The 20,033-nt window shown below is 39.3% G+C and overlaps 1 protein-coding gene across 1 annotated transcript; it reads left to right on the top strand.

Annotated features, from left to right (window-relative positions):
- Positions 1-4,743: 4,743 nt before the first annotated feature.
- On the top strand, positions 4,744-19,445 carry LOC101858936. Its single transcript, XM_005097579.3, has 7 exons — positions 4,744-4,854; positions 9,255-9,514; positions 10,564-10,705; positions 12,677-12,929; positions 14,184-14,331; positions 15,390-15,531; positions 18,787-19,445. The coding sequence occupies exons 2-7, from the start codon at positions 9,255-9,257 to the stop codon at positions 18,811-18,813; spliced, it is 972 nt and encodes a 323-aa protein (XP_005097636.1). The 5' UTR covers positions 4,744-4,854; the 3' UTR covers positions 18,814-19,445.
- Positions 19,446-20,033: the final 588 nt, after the last annotated feature.

Raw genomic sequence — 20,033 nt, 5'->3', positions numbered from 1 at the left:
AGAGAGAGAGAGAGAGAGAGAGAGAGAGAGAGAGAGAGAGAGAAATTGAGAGACAGACAGAGAGAGAGGGGGGACGTTGGTGGGGAGTAAATTGTTGTACAAATGTTGCATGTTTTTGTGGCATAAAATGCTCCATGTCTTTGAGGTGCATGAGGTTGTAAGGTTTCATGGGTTTTTGTTTTTTTGTTTTTTTGTTGTTTTTCTTTAGGTACAAAATGTTGTAAGATACTATAGTAGAAAATGTTCCATATTTCTGTAACGCAGAATGACCCACGTTCTTATAGTACATGTACTAAACGTTCCATTTTTTGTAGAATGAAATTATCCACGTTTTTTTAATAGAATAAAATGGTCCATGTTCTAGTAGATCTAGATCTAGTAGCGTACAAAATGTTCCATGTTCTTGTAGCAGAAAATTATGTTGTTTTTTTTTTGTTTTTTTTTCAGAAAAATGTTTTCATGGTTTTCTGGTACAATTAATGTTTCATGTTACAAGCGGTACGTTTTCTTCAAGCAGTTTGAATGAAGACGAGACAAAGACATTGTGTTTGGAATGATCTCTTAGGCCAAACAATTTACGGCTTCAGACTCAAAAAGAATGTCGAGGAAGTTTCGGTGGCACAGGGTTTAGATGGGTAGTCACTGCGTGTGTCCTTTAGCAAGACAAGATAACCCAAGCAAAAACATTATTTATAAAAAAACAACTAAAAAAACTAGATCTATATCTAGCAAGCTGTACAGTGACGAACCGCAGTATGTTGTTTTAGTAGTCTTTATTGCTGCAATATTGTGTATTTGGTATTCTTCGTAATTTTGGTATGTATATTTATGTGATAAAGTGTTATAACAATACACATTTGCCATTGTAATCCAAATGTCCCCACAGGGATCAATAAAGTTTAACTGAACTTATTTTTAAAATAAAGTATGATGTATGTTTGTTTATATCCACTGCGAAAAAAATGGAAGTAGGGCGCATTCCTAACTGTCTGGTTATTTTAGTAAGAGTTTTACGGCACTTGCAACACGATAAGGTTATATGAGTGCCGCAGATTAGAGGGGTTACAAAAGGTAACAAACACCCAAAAAAAAGGAGGAGGGGAGATAAAGACAATTGTGAGGCAGCGTGGTGGAATCAGGCTCTCGTCAATTTTTATGCATAATGACTTATTGGCATCATCTTAAAGCTTGTTCATTTGTCTTGCGTTCGATGAAAAAATTACCCATCCATCTTTGATAGAAGTGGACATTTTTTGGATTGAAGGAGGTGGGGGTCACCTGGTTTAAGAGGTAAAATTAGCGAGAAAATGGCCGCCAAAGCTTGGTAAATTCTAAAGCTGGAGAGTCCATGGAAACTGTAAATTCGTATTTTTGTGCCTTTAATCAACGTTTTCGGTGAAATCCTCAAAGGAATATGTTTGTAAATGAACATAAAAGGTGTTAAGCCAAAAAACAACATTTAAAAAAAAAATTGCTGCGCAGGGAGAAAACTGCGGTTTTCTTCGATTTCATTATTTTGACGAGAGCCTGATTCCACCACGCTGATGTAAATGTTCGATAGATAAGAAAGAGCACTCGCCAGCCACCCAGGTAAAGTTACGACATGTTAGAGAGGGGATAAACCCGGAACAAAATCGTTGATGATTCCATGAGTGAGACATCTGATTACTGATTACATCCTTCAATAATGTAGGTTACAATATGTACACAGGTGGCGCCGATAGTCTAGTCTAGTGGTTTGGTTACTGAACTCGTAAGCGCCAGGTTACAGGTTCAAAGGTTCGAACCTTTGGTCTGTCGTTATGTCCCTGGGAATGGCACTTACAAAAGTTTCCTCACTTCACCCAGGTGGGAATCTGGCCCGAGCCATAGAGAGCAGAAGATCTTGTCAGTATGTTAGTGTTTTATTGCTGATAACATAGCAGCTTGCTTCCCAGGAGGTTGAGATTGTTTCAGAATGCCATTAGGTATGCTAGAGTAATGGTGATATTAGAGAATGCAAAACGCATAAAGCTTGCTTTTGAGTGGGAATTTTCACTATACAATAAATGCCATCTTTCATTTTTCTTCTTCTTTTTCTTCTTCCTTGTTCTCGATGACAGCAGCTACCCAGCCAATCTGATGTCGCGCACAAACTGGACAGTCCGCTTCAAATCTGAGAGACTGTCATAGAGCTTTCTCTCAAGAGGATTCACATAACATTCTGCCACGTCTGTGTACGAAGGGTAGCATAGCGTTGGCAGTGCTGAAGGATGGGGTTGGCATCTTCTTGGTCGTGTCCACTTTCGCAGATTGTGGACTCTCCCACTTTTAATTTAGTGTGCATATTATGGTGTTTGAGTCTATTGTGGCCACAACGGAATCGAAAGATTGTGACCTGGTCAGCTCTATTTAGCATGTAGTAGTGGTCACGTCTGTTGTGATTAGGGTGGGATCTTTTCCATCTGTTTCTTATGGCAGATTTTTAAAGCATTTTCTACTCTGAGAAATCCATGTCCTCCTCCATCTGGGTCATTTTGGCTCCTATTTCGGTTAGGTCGTCTGCTTTTTCACTTCTATGAAAGCCACAGTGACCTGGTATCCACTGCAGAGTTGTATTAAGTTATTATTATTACTACTATTACTATTAGTAGTCGTAACAGTATTAGCAGCATTAGTAGTAGTTGGAGAATTATTATTTTTTATTTTTATCATTAGGTCTTATTATTGTTATTATTGTTATTATTATTATTATTATTATTATTATTATTATTATTATTATCATTATTATTATTATTATTATTAGCCATTTTCGGTGTTTTTCAGTAATTTGCTCAAGTTAGAGGTGGGGGATCATCTGTTATTTCTGGAAGTTTACTCGCAAACGCCTTATCGGTAAAGGGGAAACAATCGAGGTAATATACCAAATCGATTGAACTAAATAACGGAGTCGGTTCCCCTGATCGTAACAGACATAATTTGTTTTTTTTGTTCAGTACCAGATTTATTTTTTTAAAGAAAAAAAATAAAAATTAATATAATATACATTTTTTTAAACAACAGAATTTTAAAAAATGAAAAAAAAATGAATGGTATACTTTGGGCGTCCGAAGCACCGGCATGTCGCCAACTGTTGTGTTATTAGTTCTAGTAAGTCTGTCGATCACAGCATTTGCAACACTGTCAGGTTAAAAAAATGGCCCGTGATTAGAAATTAAGCGTATACAAACTGAGCCTATATACTGATCAAGAAAACAGACAGCAGAAAGGAATGGGGTGCCATGATCGTATGTCTGCTCCAGACCTGACACCTGAAGCGAAGAATTAGATCAACAGACAAGCAAAAGGCCGAGAGATAACGACAAAAGATGTCTGATTGGAAACCTGCCAACCACCCTCTAGTTTCGAAGTCGGTTCCCGTGGTGCTTCAAAGTCATTATAAGTATACTTTTTAGGAACGGAACGGTATGCAAAACAACCACAACAACAACAACAACAACAGCAACAACAACACAACAATAACAACAACAATAACAACAACTAACCACCACAACTAACAACAACAACAACAACCAACCAACAACAACAAAAACAACAACAACACAACAACACAACAATAATAACAACAATAACAACAACCAACCACCACCAACAACAACAATAACAACAGTAACAACAATAACAACAATAATTACAACAACAACTCGTGAAAGAGTCACGTCGACCTGAGTGGAAAAGGAAGAAAAAAAGAGCAGAGCATAAAAACAATTATGTGATTGAACAATTTCAGTTCATATTTCCTTAAAAATTGTCAATTCACAGATTAGAAATTCTGTTGACTTTTCTTTCTCGTTTTGGGCAGTTTGTGGTGCTCTTATTAAAGTAAACTCTGACCTCTGCTAGAATTAATCTAACTGTCTATAGCAGAAGCCTCGTGCTTTGCAGACTTACTGCAAGTGCATCAAAGATTCTTTGAGTGCATTGCCATCAATGCTATATTATATTGTAGCCCCCCTGGGCTCCTGACTCTTTCTGCAGCTTTTCTACTGCTATTGATCTTGGCTCCGTACTGCTGTCTCAGCCACATCCCTGATATCTTAGAGTAGGTGAGATTTAACACCTAGGGGCCTATGGTCTTCTCGGAAAAGGGTGGGCTAATAATCTCTGAAGTAACGTGTGTAAAGTGCGCACGTTAAAGATCCCTTTTTTGGTGGTCCAAATAGATAATACTATTTATTATAAGACGAGAGTATATATAGGCTTCGACCGCCATCCATGAAAAATTCAGAATTTAATTCCTCCATCAAACTGAAAATGTGCGCTCATATGACCTTATGCAATTGTGAACGCCGTAAAACATTTTGGCATATAATTTAAAAAAAAGAAAAAGAAGCCCTGGCATTTTAAAAGTGTTAATAATCATATAGCCTAGTTAAGCGGTTAAGCCAAGGCCAATTTGGTAACTCTTTGGTCTTGGTGCTTTGCTTTTGTGATCTTCTTTTTGTTATCTTTTTTGTTGGAGACTTTGTAAACTAATACAATACCAAAAATATCGATGCCTCAAGTGACTTTTTTATTTCTCACAAAGACCGTGCTTGCTTACTGAATTGCCACGCTTTGCCCCATTTCGAGATGAAGTGATTTGCCAGGGATTTGTTCATTTCTGTGGTATTTGTCAAAAATTTTATGAATAAACAATCTTTAGTTACAGTCTGTGGAAATTTGAACATTTGAATTCGATTCTAACGAATACTTCCGATTCTCCGTGATTCAACTTCCGTGTTTTTCCTTTGGTTCGGGTACTGTTTCTGCTAACTGCTGCAGCTGACCGTCTCCTTGGCTTGTTTTATTTGGATACCTTGTTAAAAGAACACAGTACGGCATGAACATTATAATTTCGATCCGTCCCTTTTGTTTCTAGATCTACTGTTTTCATTTTGCTCCATGTTTTTCAGTCGAACAAAAATCCACGAGCCACTGTCACTCCTCAGAATCTGTCACTTCCCTCTTCCACTCCCACCTCCCACTCCAACAGACTCAAAAATCAACACGGCAACATCCGCATTCTCAGCCTCTTTTGTCACTCGTGAATATGCCACTCACTTTACCTGAACTTTGTAAGATCTAGATCACCTCTTTCTTTGAGTATCACAGAAGTCAAACTTGTACCGTAAGTAACGTAACCATATTCTGGCAGGAATTCCAAACAATTCACCGGTATTCATTTTAGACTTTAAATTGGATGATTAGGAGTATAGATTTAGATCCTAGAATCTAGATCTAGAATATAGATCTAGATCTAGATCTAGATCTATAAACCTACTAGATGTCTAGATCTAGATATCATCTAGATCTAGCCAATTAAACAGTTTTATAAAGTGTTGAGAATAATTTTTTTGAATGGGACAAGACTTTGTTTATCTTGGCATTATAATACTAATACAGAGATACAGAGCAGTGTCTATGTACACGGTAACCGGGCACCTAACCTCAGTGTCTACGTACACGGTAACCGGCAATCAGCCGGGCATGTAGTCTCAGTGTCTCGTGCACGGTAACCGGGCAGTGCAGAACTCCCAAATTCAGTATTTGTCATCTGGTGTTGCCTTCATCCCCACCCCTCCCCCGACTGTACCTTTAAAAACAAATCTGTCCCCCCAGTATTCCGGAGTCCTGCTTAACAGTGCACAGACTTTGAATGAACTTTGGTGACCCCAACCGGTACTCACAGTGTGATGCTCTTGCGCAGGTTCACTGACTGGTCACGATGGCAAGCCCGACAAGACGCCTGTTATGACTTTCTTCTTTTTCAACAAGTGACAGCACAGGACAAATTGATTTATTTTCATTCCTGTTACCATGTACGTAGATACTGAGACTAGGTGCCCGGTTACCGTGTACGTAGATACTGCGACTAGGTGCCCGGTTACTGTGTACGTAGATACTGCGGCTAGGTGCCCGGTTACCATACGACTGAGACTAGGTGCCCGGTTACCGTGTACGTAAATATACACTGAGACTAGGTGCTCGGTTACCGTGTATGCAGACACTCCGTTGTTTATAAAATGTAAGCCACAACTCACAAAGGGAAAACATGCCTCTCACCGTTGCCATCAACGGCAGCTACACCGTGAGGGAATCGTTCACACCTGTCTGATTGTGTACCATGGGGTGCAGTAGTAGTTTTTTGGTTTTTTTTTGGTAGGTAAGTGTATTACTACCTTCACAACTGCATTAGGCAGCCGCATAACGCGCGGGACACACCTAACATTTTCAGTTGGCAGGAAAATTTGAATTTTGCCCGAGTGACGGCAGAAGCCTGTACTCTTATTGATTTTGGACCACCAAGGGATCTTTAACGTGTGCAACTTGCACACGGGACTTCGGAGATTTTTTGCCTTTGTCCGAGAAGGCTAGGTGTAGATCTTTCCTCTACCAGAAGATAGGGGTGTGGCTGAAAGACAGCAGCAGTAAGAAGGGGCCAAGGAGTAGCAGTGGTATGGCTGCAGAAAGAGTCAGCGAGCCCAAAGGAGGGGGCAAAGGAGGTGATGGGGTGGGGGCAGAAAGTGGAGACGGAAGCAGACGACGGAATATTGCTAGAGAGCAGGAAAAGATGTGAAAGGAGAAAATTTTAGAGACAAAAATTTTTCCGTCTCTACCTGGATTCAAACCCTGGACCTTTGAGTGAGAGGCCAACACCTTTTAAACCTCTAGGCCACGAGAGCCCCCTGGGGGTGTAGGTTCATGAATTAGTATTGTAAAGTAAAGAGGCCTTTATCTATACTCTAATATTATACCATTGTACCCCGTAGGCCTACTATATAAAAAGAAACTGTTGATCATGTGATCTTTTGTTAATTTTTATTGAGCTCCCAAGAAACTTTGGCTTCCAAAAGAAACTTGAAAATGGAATTACCCAATCATCATGTTTCATAGCCTTACTACCCGCATACAGCAGACATACCAATTTAAAGCTCTAAAAATTCTGCATCATCTGATATTAAATTAGTATTTCATCTATGTTAAGAGACACCCGAGATATGGTCACTCAAAATTGACCTTAACCCAATTCACCCTGCGTTGCCGCAGCAGTGCACTTGTGTCCTCCTGGCTTGCCGCGAGTTGTGGGGGAAAAATCGGTCTCAACTCGACACACTAAACTTAAGCTGGCATTCCATACTTCGGGTGCGAATTTCGTGTCCGAAATTCGGGTGCGATGAAAAAAGAGCCCTCCTTCCATATACGCGAAATTCGTATCCGTCATTTGACTGAAATCATGGCACCAGTTCAATCAGAGCAAGCACTCTACGTTGAAAACAAGAGAATTTTGCTGTTAGAACTCCTGTTCCTACGAAAGCAGCTTTAAATTGCTTTGCCCAGACTTGATGATGGTCCTTCCTTCATAAGTTTTCTTTTCTCGGGTTGTTTTCTTTGCGAAGCTGCGGTCCTATCACCGACAGCGCTGGCTGATGTGGCTGCGGCACAAACAGCAATGTTAAGTTATAATTAATGTATGTTAGAAGTTATATTCAAGTGCATTTAATTAAGGAGGGGGGGGGGGGGGGCTGTAGTGAAAAGCTATAATTTTTAGTTATTACATGATTTAAACGATAAATGATAGCATAGATAGATTACATAGACTCCCGAAAGTTTCCCACAAACTAAAAAAAAAAGTGGTTGCCATGCAAATGACAGCCACCTTGAAAATAAACACTTCTTTTCATTCTTGGTTTTAACACTTCTCTCTCGAACCAAGGAAATCAACATTTCGACGTTTTCCCCACTTATCTAGTGCTTCTATCATGTTCTATGCTGCTTCGTTCCTTTGAAGTAAATTTGGCGGGAACACTTCACGAAGAATTCGCCTGCGAAGAAAAAGTTTCGCTCCCTCGTGCGAAACAAAATCTTCGCATGCGAATTTCGGACTTGGCCATGCGAAATTCCGCCATATGGATTCACCCAATGACAAAAACGTTGGTGCGAAAAAAATAATTCGCAAGCGAAATTCGCATCGGTTTTTCGATATGGAATGTCAGCTTTAGACACGCATTGTGCCCAAACTATTTTTTAAAGCTATCAAATGAAATTTCGCTTAGATTTTACTTTAAAAGTTCTTTTATATTATTTTAGAGAGAAAGAGAAAGGAAAGAGCAGAGAAAACAATACATACATTATATATTCTTCGTCCGACTGAGACTCATTAATTAGCACTCGATTTTAATTTTGCCATTGGCAACTTTTATACTATATCTATGGTCTATATATATATAGCATTTCTTCGAAGTTTTCAAGGCGCTAAAATCAATCCGATGGCCTCGTTTTTCTAGATTTACATTTACTTTCACTTTCTTTGCCCCATGTCTAAAACAAAACTAAGAATATGGTTCATGTATTTCAACAAACACGAAAATATCCATGGTACTGTTGTTTTTTGTTACTGTTTTTTTTCTTCTCCTCGCCCATGAAAATTTCATTGGTCGCTTTCTTGCCATGATTTGCGGTGCATGACAAAACAACAAAACTAACTTGTACTTGATGAAAAACTGGATCGAAACAAGCTAGCAAAAGTTTGTACAAGCTACAAGCTACTTATTATTTTCAATAGAAACATGGATAAAAGTGGTTCGGAATCGATTTTGTGGACTGGCATTTTGATATACGACTATTCTCATAGCTCGTTTGGTTAATGTTAAGTCCTAGTTTTGTGTGTTACGTGTGATTGCTCTGTTTCCCGTTTTGTTTGAAACTATCCTGACAAAATATATCGTAATGAAATGTTTATTGCAAAGACAAATTTCTCTTTTCATTGAATATCAATGTAGATGTATGTCCATTGCTATCAATATTGTAGCTCCTCAATACACATGCAAAGACAATTTTATGTTTCTTTGATTTCTCACAATTTTGCCAAGCCTGATTTTTTGGGTCTATTTTGAGTGACCATATCTTGGACGTCTGTTACCATAGATGAATTATTAATCTATTAGACGATGCTGAATTTATTAAACATGAAGTTGGTATGCTACATGAATGGGTAATGCGAGGCTTTAACATTGAGTGATTACATTTTCAAGTTTCTGTTGGACGCTACGGTATTTTAGTTTACGCATCATGTGTAGGCCTAGCCTTTCTAACCTGAAGTGTTTACATTGGTTTTGAATTTTATGATTTAATCTGTGCGTGCTTTCTGGGTGAACGTTTAATCTTGCCTCTTTGCAGGAAAATGACAAAATATGTATACTGGGCCTATATATCTATACTGGTTCTTTTTGCAGATGAGTATTGAGGTTATTATCGAGGATGAACAATCCTTTGCTGAAGCGATACGAGATGTAAGAAATGATGGGGATGATACAACATACGTCATCTGCGGCCATGATGATGGAAATCCAAACCGGATCAAAGTTCTGTACACTGGCAGCGATACGTCGGAGATTGGTTCAAGGATGGATTCAGCAGAGATGATGTACGGCCTCGCCAGATACGAAACTAAATTTGACATGTCAACGACAGTCAAGTTTGTCTACATCCGTTGGTGAGCTCTTCTTCACTTGTTATGACACATTAGGTCCTGATAATTAATGTTGGTAGTTGGAGGGTGCCACTGTGGTAGGTCATACTTCTTTTTTCTAGCTAGCTGTCTGAGTTTTTTTCCCCAACACTAAATGAGAGATATTTATTTTGTGAATATATGCTGTGTTAATTATATGTGCTTTTCTTTACTCTAATGTGTCACGATGCAGTGGAATCAGGCATTCATCAATTTTATGGTAAATGGAGTTATTGGTGTATCACTGTAAAGGTTGTTCATTTGCCTTGCATTTGATGAAAAAAGTTTAACCCTGTATCTAAAATAGAAGTTGAGATATTTGCCATTAAAGGAGGTGGAGTCACCTGATTTCCGAAGTAAATCTGACGTGAAAATGGCTGCCCAAGTTTGGTGACTTTGATAGCTCAAAAGTAGTTGGTACCTGCAAATTTACATTTTTTTGTGCCTTTAATCGAGGTCTTTCCATAAAATCAATCATAAAAATGTTTTTGAATTGACATACAAGATGATGTTCCATAATATAAAAATTCGAGAAAAAAAATTCAGAACTGGCCGAAAAATGCTGATTTCTCGGATTGCATTATTTTGATGAGCGCCTGATTTGACCACAATGCCTCACAAATGCAGCTTGATGATTGCGATGGGAGGTAGGCACAGCACAGCACATGATGGTGGAGACAGAGAGTACATGATAGGAACAGTGCCTGGCATTTTGACTTTTGTTTCTTTGAAAATCAGCTACCTGTTGATAGCTTTTTTGTATAATAGCCCGTAGAATCAGGTGGGTAATTACCTTTATACAGCCATTTTCAATATCATGCATCGGTACAAAAATGGCGAAATATTCAAAAGACTACAGGGCAGTAGAGTTATAATGTTCTAGCTATTTTCAAGATCAGTTATCAGCATGGGGAGGGTGGGGGAGGAGAGAGGCGGATTATCAGCCCGATTGAGACTAGACACAAGAAGTGAAACAAAAAGAGAATGGATAGCATGTGTGAGACTGAGTTCCTGTGTCTTTCTAAATTGTCCAGGATTGGTGAGAGTGTTGCTGTTGGGAAGAAAGGTCGCTACGGAGTTGTCCACGGCAGTATTTCGTCTCGGTTTACACCGTTTCACACCACAGTGGAAGCCAGCGCTCAGGAAGACTTGGACAACGAGAAAATCCTACAGATTGTAAGTTTGAGCCCACCACATCTCTCGAAAAGAAATATTTAATTGTAGATTTTTTTTTTTATTGCTCTCCTAGGTCTCGATTTTATAATGGTCATTGGTCTTTACCCAAAATTGTGAATAATATTGTTATTTTAATTGTAAATTTAGATTTTGTTTTTTTTAAACTGAAATTTTATCATAAAGTTTTTACCATGACCAATGAATAAGATTGAGCCGTGCTGTGAATTGTGATGAATTTGTGTTTTGGGCCCTCGTATGATCTTATGTAGTTGCGAACGCCGTAAAACTCTTACGCAACTTACTAACAGAACTCGCCTCACTGTGTCGTCAACTCGTTCTCTAAAGGTTTTTGAAGGTCACCGAAATTATGGTCATTTCTTTGTGCTGTTGTAAAAAGGACACATGACATGTCCTTCAGAGAGCGGGTGATTTGATGTGATGTAACATGTGTTGAACTACCACATCACTTTCACTGCGGGGCAGTGGCACTGACTGTAGTGTCTTTAGGCCATTCCCAAAGGGGGGACATTTCTCGTTCAAGCACAATAGAATTGTAAATGGGCTGATTCATGTCACGCTTATAACTGTGCCTGATCTACTACAGGGAACTGCTGCTTTTTGTTTCCTAATCCTTACTATTTTCATTTCCCTCTACTTCTTTTGTATGTTTGTCACTCTCTTGTGACCTGCTATTTCCGGGGTGCCTTGATAGTTGAAGCAGACCTTGTTCTGTTGAAGCAAGAGAGGTGAGCAGAGTAAGTCTGATTCCCTGTAAAAACTTCTCAGTTGACACACACCCCTTGGTGCTAATATGACCTTATGCAGTTGCGAGCGCCGTAAAACCCTCTACTATAATAAAATAAAAAAATAAAACTTTCTCTGCTGTCTTATGGTGTAATGGTTTGACTTTTCTCAAGTGCACACAGAAGATGTGAGTTCAATTCCTAGTGACGAAATATTTTGCTGAATATTTATATCGTCGTCTGTCCGCCAGGATATTGCTTCCCAAACAGTCCAGGTTGGTCCTGACAGGCATAGTCGGAGCAGCCCGCCTCTTAAGTGACACAAACTTTATGGATATACAGTCATGTCATTGTTATGTTGTTGTTTTTCCGTCATAAAACGTGTTCCTTCAAGTCTCTTTATGTAAATGGAAGTTCTTCTTATAAGTTGGTATCATGGTTTTTTTCAAAGAACGAACTCATCTAATGTACCTTCTTTTATTTTTTTAAAGGAGGGTCACACCCTGCTAAAAGTTGTTGACGAACGTCGAAATTGTTCCAAGTTTTCAAAGAATGGGGTTACAGACTCTTCAATATTCTACCCCTCGGGGTGGTGCTACTGACTGAAGTGTCTTTAGGCCATTCCCGAAAGGGGGGAAATTACCCATGTTCTTATGCTCATCAGAATTGTAATTGTACATGGGCTGATTGATCAATGTCATGCTCATAACTGTGCCTGAACTGCAACCGGGAACGGCTGCTTTTTCTTTCCTCATCCTTACTATCATCATTTTTCTTCTACTTTTTTTGTATGTTTGTCCCTCTCTTGTGGCCTGCTATTTCCGGGGTGCCTTGATAGTCGAAGCAGACTTTGCGCTGTTGAAGCTAGAGAGGTGAGCAGAGTAAGCCTGATTCCCTGTAAAGACTCCTCAGTTGACATCCACCCCTTGGGGCTCATATGTCCTTATGCAGTTGCGAGCTGCGTAAAACCACAAAAAACAAAAACTAAATTTTCTCATGGCTTGTTGTATGTTGTTCATTGTTCTGTCAATCTATTACCTCTGTCTGAGGTGGACTTTTTTTCTAAATTTTTAAAACCTTAAATTACTTTTATCGTGTCAATGTGCTTCTCTTACAAATAAACAAGCTCAAACAAATAAACACATTTCTTGTTGGAAGGAAAACTTTTCTATCCTCATGCTGGAGTCTTGTTTTCAGCTTCTCTCGAACATTTTTTTCCCCTGATAAGCTGGATGAGACGGCGGGCACCAAGTCGAAGGTGTTGGAGATGGACCAGATTCCCGAGCGACAGATGAGAGGCTTCACGCAGACGCAGCTGCCGCAGCGAGAGGCCAAGAAAGGGTTCAGCGTGTCGGCTGTGGCCTCGAAGGGAGCAGAGGTGGAGTTCGCGCAGGATGTGTACGAGGCCGTGTCGCGAGTGAGGGACAACGAAGATTCAACCTCGTGGATGGTCGCTGGTTACCAAGACGCTAACCCGAAAGGTAAACCCGAAGAATTTTGGTCTCTTTTGCCGTAGCAGCTGTCATAAGAAAGTGTCTTGTTTGCATTTTATTGACAACAGTTTCTTTAGCTGTCTGTTTTTTAACCAAGGCCAAGCAAGCCTAACCAAACTGAATCTTTTAAAAATTGTAAATATAAATATTTTGCACCGCATTGTCGCAATTTTGGTCATTTAAGAGGTATACTGTTTCAACTGTGCCTTCCAGATATGTGTTATGCTGCAAGTGTGTGGGTAAAAGAAATAGGTGAACTAGAAGGAATAGGTCAACTCTTAAAAAAAAAAAATTATTTCTGAGGGCAATCTGTTGTGGTCCTCATACAAACCAGGAGTCAGCACATGCTCAATACTTACTTACTTTACTTCTACTTTTTCATCCTCTGTTGCCCTTAAGTTTCGAAGGGAGATGCAGTTTTCTATTGTAGGCCAGCTCTGCAGCTCTTTTAGTTGGGATATTATAATTTTTCAGAGTTTCCTCAACACCCTCAATCCACCTTTTGCATGGCCTTCCTCTTCCTTTACAGCCTGAGTGCTTGGTGTTCTAGGCTCTCGAGGCTGGCTGGTCAGGTGACATACATAACAGATGGCCAAACCATTTTATTTTCTATCTTTCTATGAAATGTACGCAGGATCAGTGTCAATAGCTGCTCTTACTCCTTCGTAAATCTCTGCCTGCTCAATAAATAGAACAAAAGTAGGCTTACTTAGTGATCACTTTTGTTATCTTCTCTCTTTATTCAAAGCCGAAGGTTGTTACTTTCTTGTTGAATAATTGTTGTAAAGAAACTAGTTACACAATCAATGTTAACATAGTAGATATTTGTATTTGTGAATGCTTTCGCCCCCGTCACCGCATCACTCACAACAGCAAACACAAAGAATAAGAATAAAAATTGTTGCTTTATTGTAATTGATGTGGTCACTTTTGGGCTTTTTTTACCCGTTTGGCCAAAGATTGTCTCTTTCATGTCTGCTCCTCCTTTCCTATCAAACATCTATCGTCCTTATCTCTTCTTCTTTTCTTCGTATGTTACTCTCCAGTAGACCTCTAATCTTCAGCTCTTATATATATAACCTGTTTGTGTTGCAAGTGCTGTAAGAAGACTCTTGGCGCTCATATGACCTTATGCTGTTGCGAGCGCCGTAAAACCCTCTACTATTTAAAAAAAAAAGAAAGAAGATTCTTACTAAAACTTAACTAAAGGAAAGTTTGTGCTTGACTGTGCTGTGCCCTCAGGCCCCGTGGTGTGTATGGGATCCGGGGAGGGAGGTCTGAGTGAGCTCACAGCCTGCCTGGACGAGTCGATACCGATGTACGGGCTGTACCGAGTGACCCACACCGACATGGATGACATCACCACCGTCAAATTTGTCTATATTATGTGGTAGGTTTCTTATTCAGTACAGGGGAATAGTTTGGGTTTGTTTTTTTCCAGGGCGACGTCCAAGCCACTGTCAAATTTGCTACATTATACGGCAGGTTTCTTATTTAGAATGAGGGAATATTTTCGTTATTATCAATGTGAAAAAATGTATGAGTCAATTTTAATATTTTGTTTTTATCTAACCTTCCACAGTTTTGGTTAATTTGGAGCATAGAAACTAGATGGTTGTACCTTTGAGAGTTTTTGTCTGTTTCACATATATAATAATACACTTTTTTCCTTTTGAGCCTCCATTAAATCTTTCATCAAGGGAAAAGGTTTTTTAGACTTACTGACTGATGAAGGCTGCTCTTTACTGACTCTATACATTTGTTATAAATATCGAATTACCGTTTGTACTCTCCTATGACGCAACCTCACCTGTAATACATGGGATATACCTTTGGACTTTATTTTGGATGAAAAAATGGCGGGTGTTTTGGGTGGGTAAATATGTTATTTTACAATCTCGATAGGACGTTTAGACTTATTCCTAACTACATTTTGAAATGAAGCTTTTTTAAAGAAATATGTGTTATGTTGTGGTGGAATCAGGCGCTCGTCAATTTTTAGGTATTTTGAATTAATGGTACCAGTATAAAGCTTGTTCATTTTCTAGTTTGTGATATAAAATTTACCCATCTACCTTGAGCAGAGATTGAGTTATTTGTAATTGATGGAGGTGGGAGTGGCCTGATTTCAGAGGTAAAATTAGCGAGAAAATGGCTGCCAAAGTCTGGTGTCTTACATAGCTTGAGAAACATTGGAACAAATAATTTACATTTTTTGTGTCTTTTATCAACTTTTTTCATTGAAATCTTCATAGAAATGTGTTTTCCAAAAGATATAAAAAGTGTTGAACCAAAAAAACAAAAGGTTGAAAAAGATTGCAAAGCCTGCGGGAATATGTCGATTTCTTTGATTTCAATATTTTAACGAGCGCCTGATTTCACCACGCTGCCTCACATAATATAACAAGTTACCTCATGCTAGTGTTTGTCGGCATTCTTCTCTGTCAGGGTCCGCAACAAGACGAAGCCAATGACTCGAGCGAAGATCTCCACCCACAAGGGTATAGCGGAGGAAGTGTTCACGCCGTCACACGTTATGGTCTTTGCCTCGGAGCTGGCCGACATTTCTGAGAGAGACATCATGGACAAGGTGAGGCTCTCACGCTGGTGGAATTACGAAAAAAAAATCGGTCTCCCATCACCAATGTTACTGATTATCCCTGGAGAACCTGAATGTGATTACAGTCTTGAAATTTGATGTGGTACATGGAAATATATATATATCAAATGAATGGTACTCTGGCGTTGACCAGATGACAAGGACATGTGGTTTGTTGAGGGAGGCATTGTCCTGCCAGGAGCGAAATGCTCGCAGCTGAAGGGATTTGAAAACAACAGCAACAACATCGAATGAATAGACCGCTCTTATTTTAGAAAGATTTACAGTGGGTCTATTTCTAGACAGCATGGTCTAGTCTTATAGGACAATATGAACTATGGTCCGTAAAGACTTACATTTTTCAAATATCCTTATCTTCACTTAACTCTTTATCTCCGATGGAGGTAAACCCTCTTTTAGTAGCAATGCCGATCAGTTTTCCATGAGCGGCAAAACTTTAGTCCCAGTTTGCGGATGTATTTTTTGGACGTGATCGGAACGTAGGTGACTAACTTTCTCAAACTTGGCCTGTCCTATTTCTGGACCAATGTGAATGAAACTCGACAACCATTCAAAGAATAGGGCAAACTTATGATATGTGAGGCGTGCTGACAAAATGAGTTACTTCTCACAATCCATAAATGGAGATCTTTGCAAAAAATCGACACTAGGGTCAAATTTGTAGATTTTCTATTGTTGCCATATACTTTGACTATAACATGCCTTTCATTATTTCATACATATAAATTGTAAAAACTTCACCTATAAGCGTGATGTATCTATTTTTACAGTGCTCGAATCCGAGAAGTAACTCATTTTGTCAGCACGCTTCACATATGTGGACGTTGAAGTTTGTACACCTAAATTAAATTAACCTTCACTTTTGGTGTCGGAAACACTTTTGTATCGGCTATTCCAACAACAATAAGGAGCTTGATTTTCAAGGTCGAGAAGGTAAGAAATCCATCTTCCCTCTATAGTGTCCTCAAATTGTAACGTTCTGTGTCAAGTAGTTCGGGTTGGCTGTTCTCGCGAGAAACCGGTTCTCGGCTCGTCTCGTGCCCACTCCTAGTGTTGATAGCCTAAACACCTATTGGACCCATAATCATGAATTGTGGGTTCAGGAGTTCGAACTTCAGCTCGGTCCTACATTGTCTCCCTGGGCACGGCGCACCGGCAGTGGAATTTTAGTTGCCGCGGGGGGTTCCCCGCCGGGCGCCTTATCACGTCGGGGTCACGGCGGTCAGCTCCCTGTCGCCGCTCTGTCTGGGCCGACCTAATTTTTGGTATTTTTAAACGTACAATTGAAGTTGTTTCCTTGTATTTATGGTAATTCTCATTTAGTGCATCCAAAGCACGCATTTCTGCTCTTGAGACGAAAAAATGAACGAACATTGTAACTTGTCTGGTTATTTCGTTAGACGTGCTGGAGTCGGCAATGCTAAATTGTAATTTTTTTTTGACTAGCGTGAATGAAAAAAAATCAATATAAAAAAAAAGGCATCGTCAAAATCTGTAGAACTTTTGGAACATGAACAACATAACGTTGGTGCAGATACTCAGAAAAGATGGTATCTGCACTTATAATAGAAGGCTGTAATTTTACAATTTTATCCATCGGGCACACAATTTGCTATGAAGCAATTCCTCCAAATACAACTTTATGTGTCTAATATGATCGTGAATATTCGCATATTTTCTCGAAAGTTTATAAAAGTTACCATGAAGTTTCTCTATGAAAAGTACAAATCGATTTTAGTGCTAGAATACATCTTCAACGTAGATCTAATACACGAACAGTATCTGTTACACTCCAGAAATTGCTTACTTTCCTTAAAACGGTGAGTCTAGGTTTTGTAAGTTGACTGAATAATAAGGATGACTTCTCGTAATTGGGTTATAAGAATAATTTCTAGCTTTCCAGGGACACTGAATCAGCACCAGACTTTTCCAGCTTTTTTTTCATTTCTATGACTATTTGCAATAACTGACAATGTGACTTATTTCTTTTCATTCATAATTGTGTCCGCGCATATTTCCTACACAAAAACTAAGAATGAATGTTTCAGCTGTCATTATTTTTATTCCATACAAGAAGTTTATCTCTACCCATATATTTACACGGTTTTGTGGTTTGTTTAATCGCTTAGATTCTATATTATATCTTTTTAGTTGTATGCAGGCTGCCACAGACACAGCATGATTCATGAACAAACGCAGAGTAACTTTCTCTTGTTTAATAGTAAAATAAGAGCTAACGCTGATCGTTTTTAGTTAAAAAATGCAGATGTGCATCTTTCTTCTCTTATAACTTGACTATTACTACTAGCGCAGAATTAAGATTTCTCATGGTAAAAGACATGATATTCGTAGTCAGTTTAACACAGATTTTGGAGAGATCTGTCGTGCCTTTTTTAAATTAACAATCATTTATTCATAAGTTTGTAACTAAAATAGGACAAATTGGGTGCTCTACAAACACTTGTCTAGAGCAAAAACTAAGGCACAGAAACTAACCATTCTAACGCAGAATAAATCTCAAGACATTGAGCTTTTAGTACATCCGCGTAATGGTTTGCTATGTGGGATGGGGAAGAAGTTATATCGTTTTAAACATAGTCAAAAATGCGAACTTCCTGACCGACAGCGGCAAAGTCGCTTCAGGGCTCATTAACCCCGTGACCCCGAGCCGGGGAGCTCCGGCGAGCTGCTGAGTCACGCGAACTAAGAGTAACAGAATCGGGCGAAAAGTGACGCCGTGTGGGAAAGGCACTTTACACTAATTTCGTATTTGGTTCGGTCCTTTCAGAGATTGATGTTAAACTTGAAGGTTCTGCCCCCTGAATAATGTAATAGTGTAGATAGGGAAGTTACACCTAAAACGTTTTAACTTTTCATTCAAACTTTGGCACTTATGTGTCCTAATTGTGTTGTGTTGCACATAGAGTTTTGTTTCACCCTTGGTTACCTGGCTTCTCCCCCCCCCCCCCTTCCACCTTAGTTTATGTCTAATTGTAACTGGACTCCATTCAAGATTTCAGTTCATGGGTGGTTGGCGGGTGCTCTGGTATGGTTTGCTTCTTCTTTCCTATCAAACATCCATCGTCCTTTTCTCCCCTTCTTTTTTTATGTTTGTTACTCTCTTGTAACACCTCTAATCTTCTGGCGCTCTTATGCAGTTGCGAGCGCCGCAAAACCTCTACTAAAACTAAAGCTAAAAGATTCCTGTTCTGTTTATCTCCACAGATCCGCCAACAATCCGGCTCAAAGTGAGATGTGTTCTGTTCTTGCCGTCAGCCGAGATATAATGGTCAGTGGGTACCACGGGTACTGGAGCCAGTGATAATGCTGCCTGTTTCCATCTTCATGTTGCCACAAACTTTATGCAATTGATATTTAGCTGGAGGAGATCTTTTTTTTTTAAAGAATCTCACAATCCCAACCTCCAAACCCCCCCCACCACCACTACCCTCCCGTTCATTTTTCAACTTGTGATGTATCTTCCTTTGGGTGGTTGGCAGGTGTTCTAGTGTAGTTTGCTTCTTCTTACCTATCAAACACCAATCGTCTTTATCTCCCCTCCTTCTTTTTTGTGTTTGTTACTCTCTTGTAACACCTCTAATCTTCGGCACTTATATGACTTTATTGTGTTGCAAGTGCCATAAAACACTTACTACAAAAAAAAAATGTATCTTCCATCTACGTAAAACTTTTGTCCTTCTTTCAACGCACGAGTCACGCCAGACTTGTACCTGCCCTTACACTCACATATATATATAGGCCTGTACCATAACATAATCTTTGCCATAAGGCCAGCAAGCTGTTCCTCTAGTCTAAGCCCAGAGAGCAAACTTCTTCACGAGAGAGAGAGAGAGAGAGAGAGTAAAGGCTTTATTCTCTAAAAAAGTGTTTAGTTTAGTTTTAGTAAGAGTTTTACGGCACTTGCAACACAATAAGATCATATAAGTGCCGAAGATTAGAGGTGATACAAGAGAGTAACAGGAAAAAAAAAGAAGGAGAGATCAGGACGATAGATGTTTCATACGAAAGAAGGAGCAAACCACACAAGAGCACCCACCAACCACCCTCTAAAAAAAGTGTACCTACATTGTGTATCTTTTCTTGCTTTTCTTACATCTAAAATTTAACCCTATCCGTACACCTGGGGTCATTTGGTACCGCCAGGGGTTGTATTCTGCACATTTTAGAATACTTATAGTGTGAAGATCTCTTTGGAGCTTTCAGTATTCCTCGAAAAATCATTTTGACAGACTGCTGTTCAAAGCATATGGATCGGATCATGAGTAAATTTCCTCTTTGGAAAGTAGGGCACAGAGTTCCCGACGTCGTATGGATACGATAATAAAACACAAGGTACGGATAGGATTAAATTTTTACAAAATATGTTATCAGCATATATTATGCAGCTGACTCCACAGGTTAAGACACTGCAATTTTTAAAAAGATTGATTTTTGGGGTTAGTATGTCTGAA

Source organism: Aplysia californica, unplaced genomic scaffold (genome assembly GCF_000002075.1).
Source record: "Aplysia californica isolate F4 #8 unplaced genomic scaffold, AplCal3.0 scaffold00158, whole genome shotgun sequence".
NCBI classification, from domain to species: domain Eukaryota; kingdom Metazoa; phylum Mollusca; class Gastropoda; order Aplysiida; family Aplysiidae; genus Aplysia; species Aplysia californica.
This window is presented reverse-complemented; position numbering and strand designations above follow the sequence as displayed.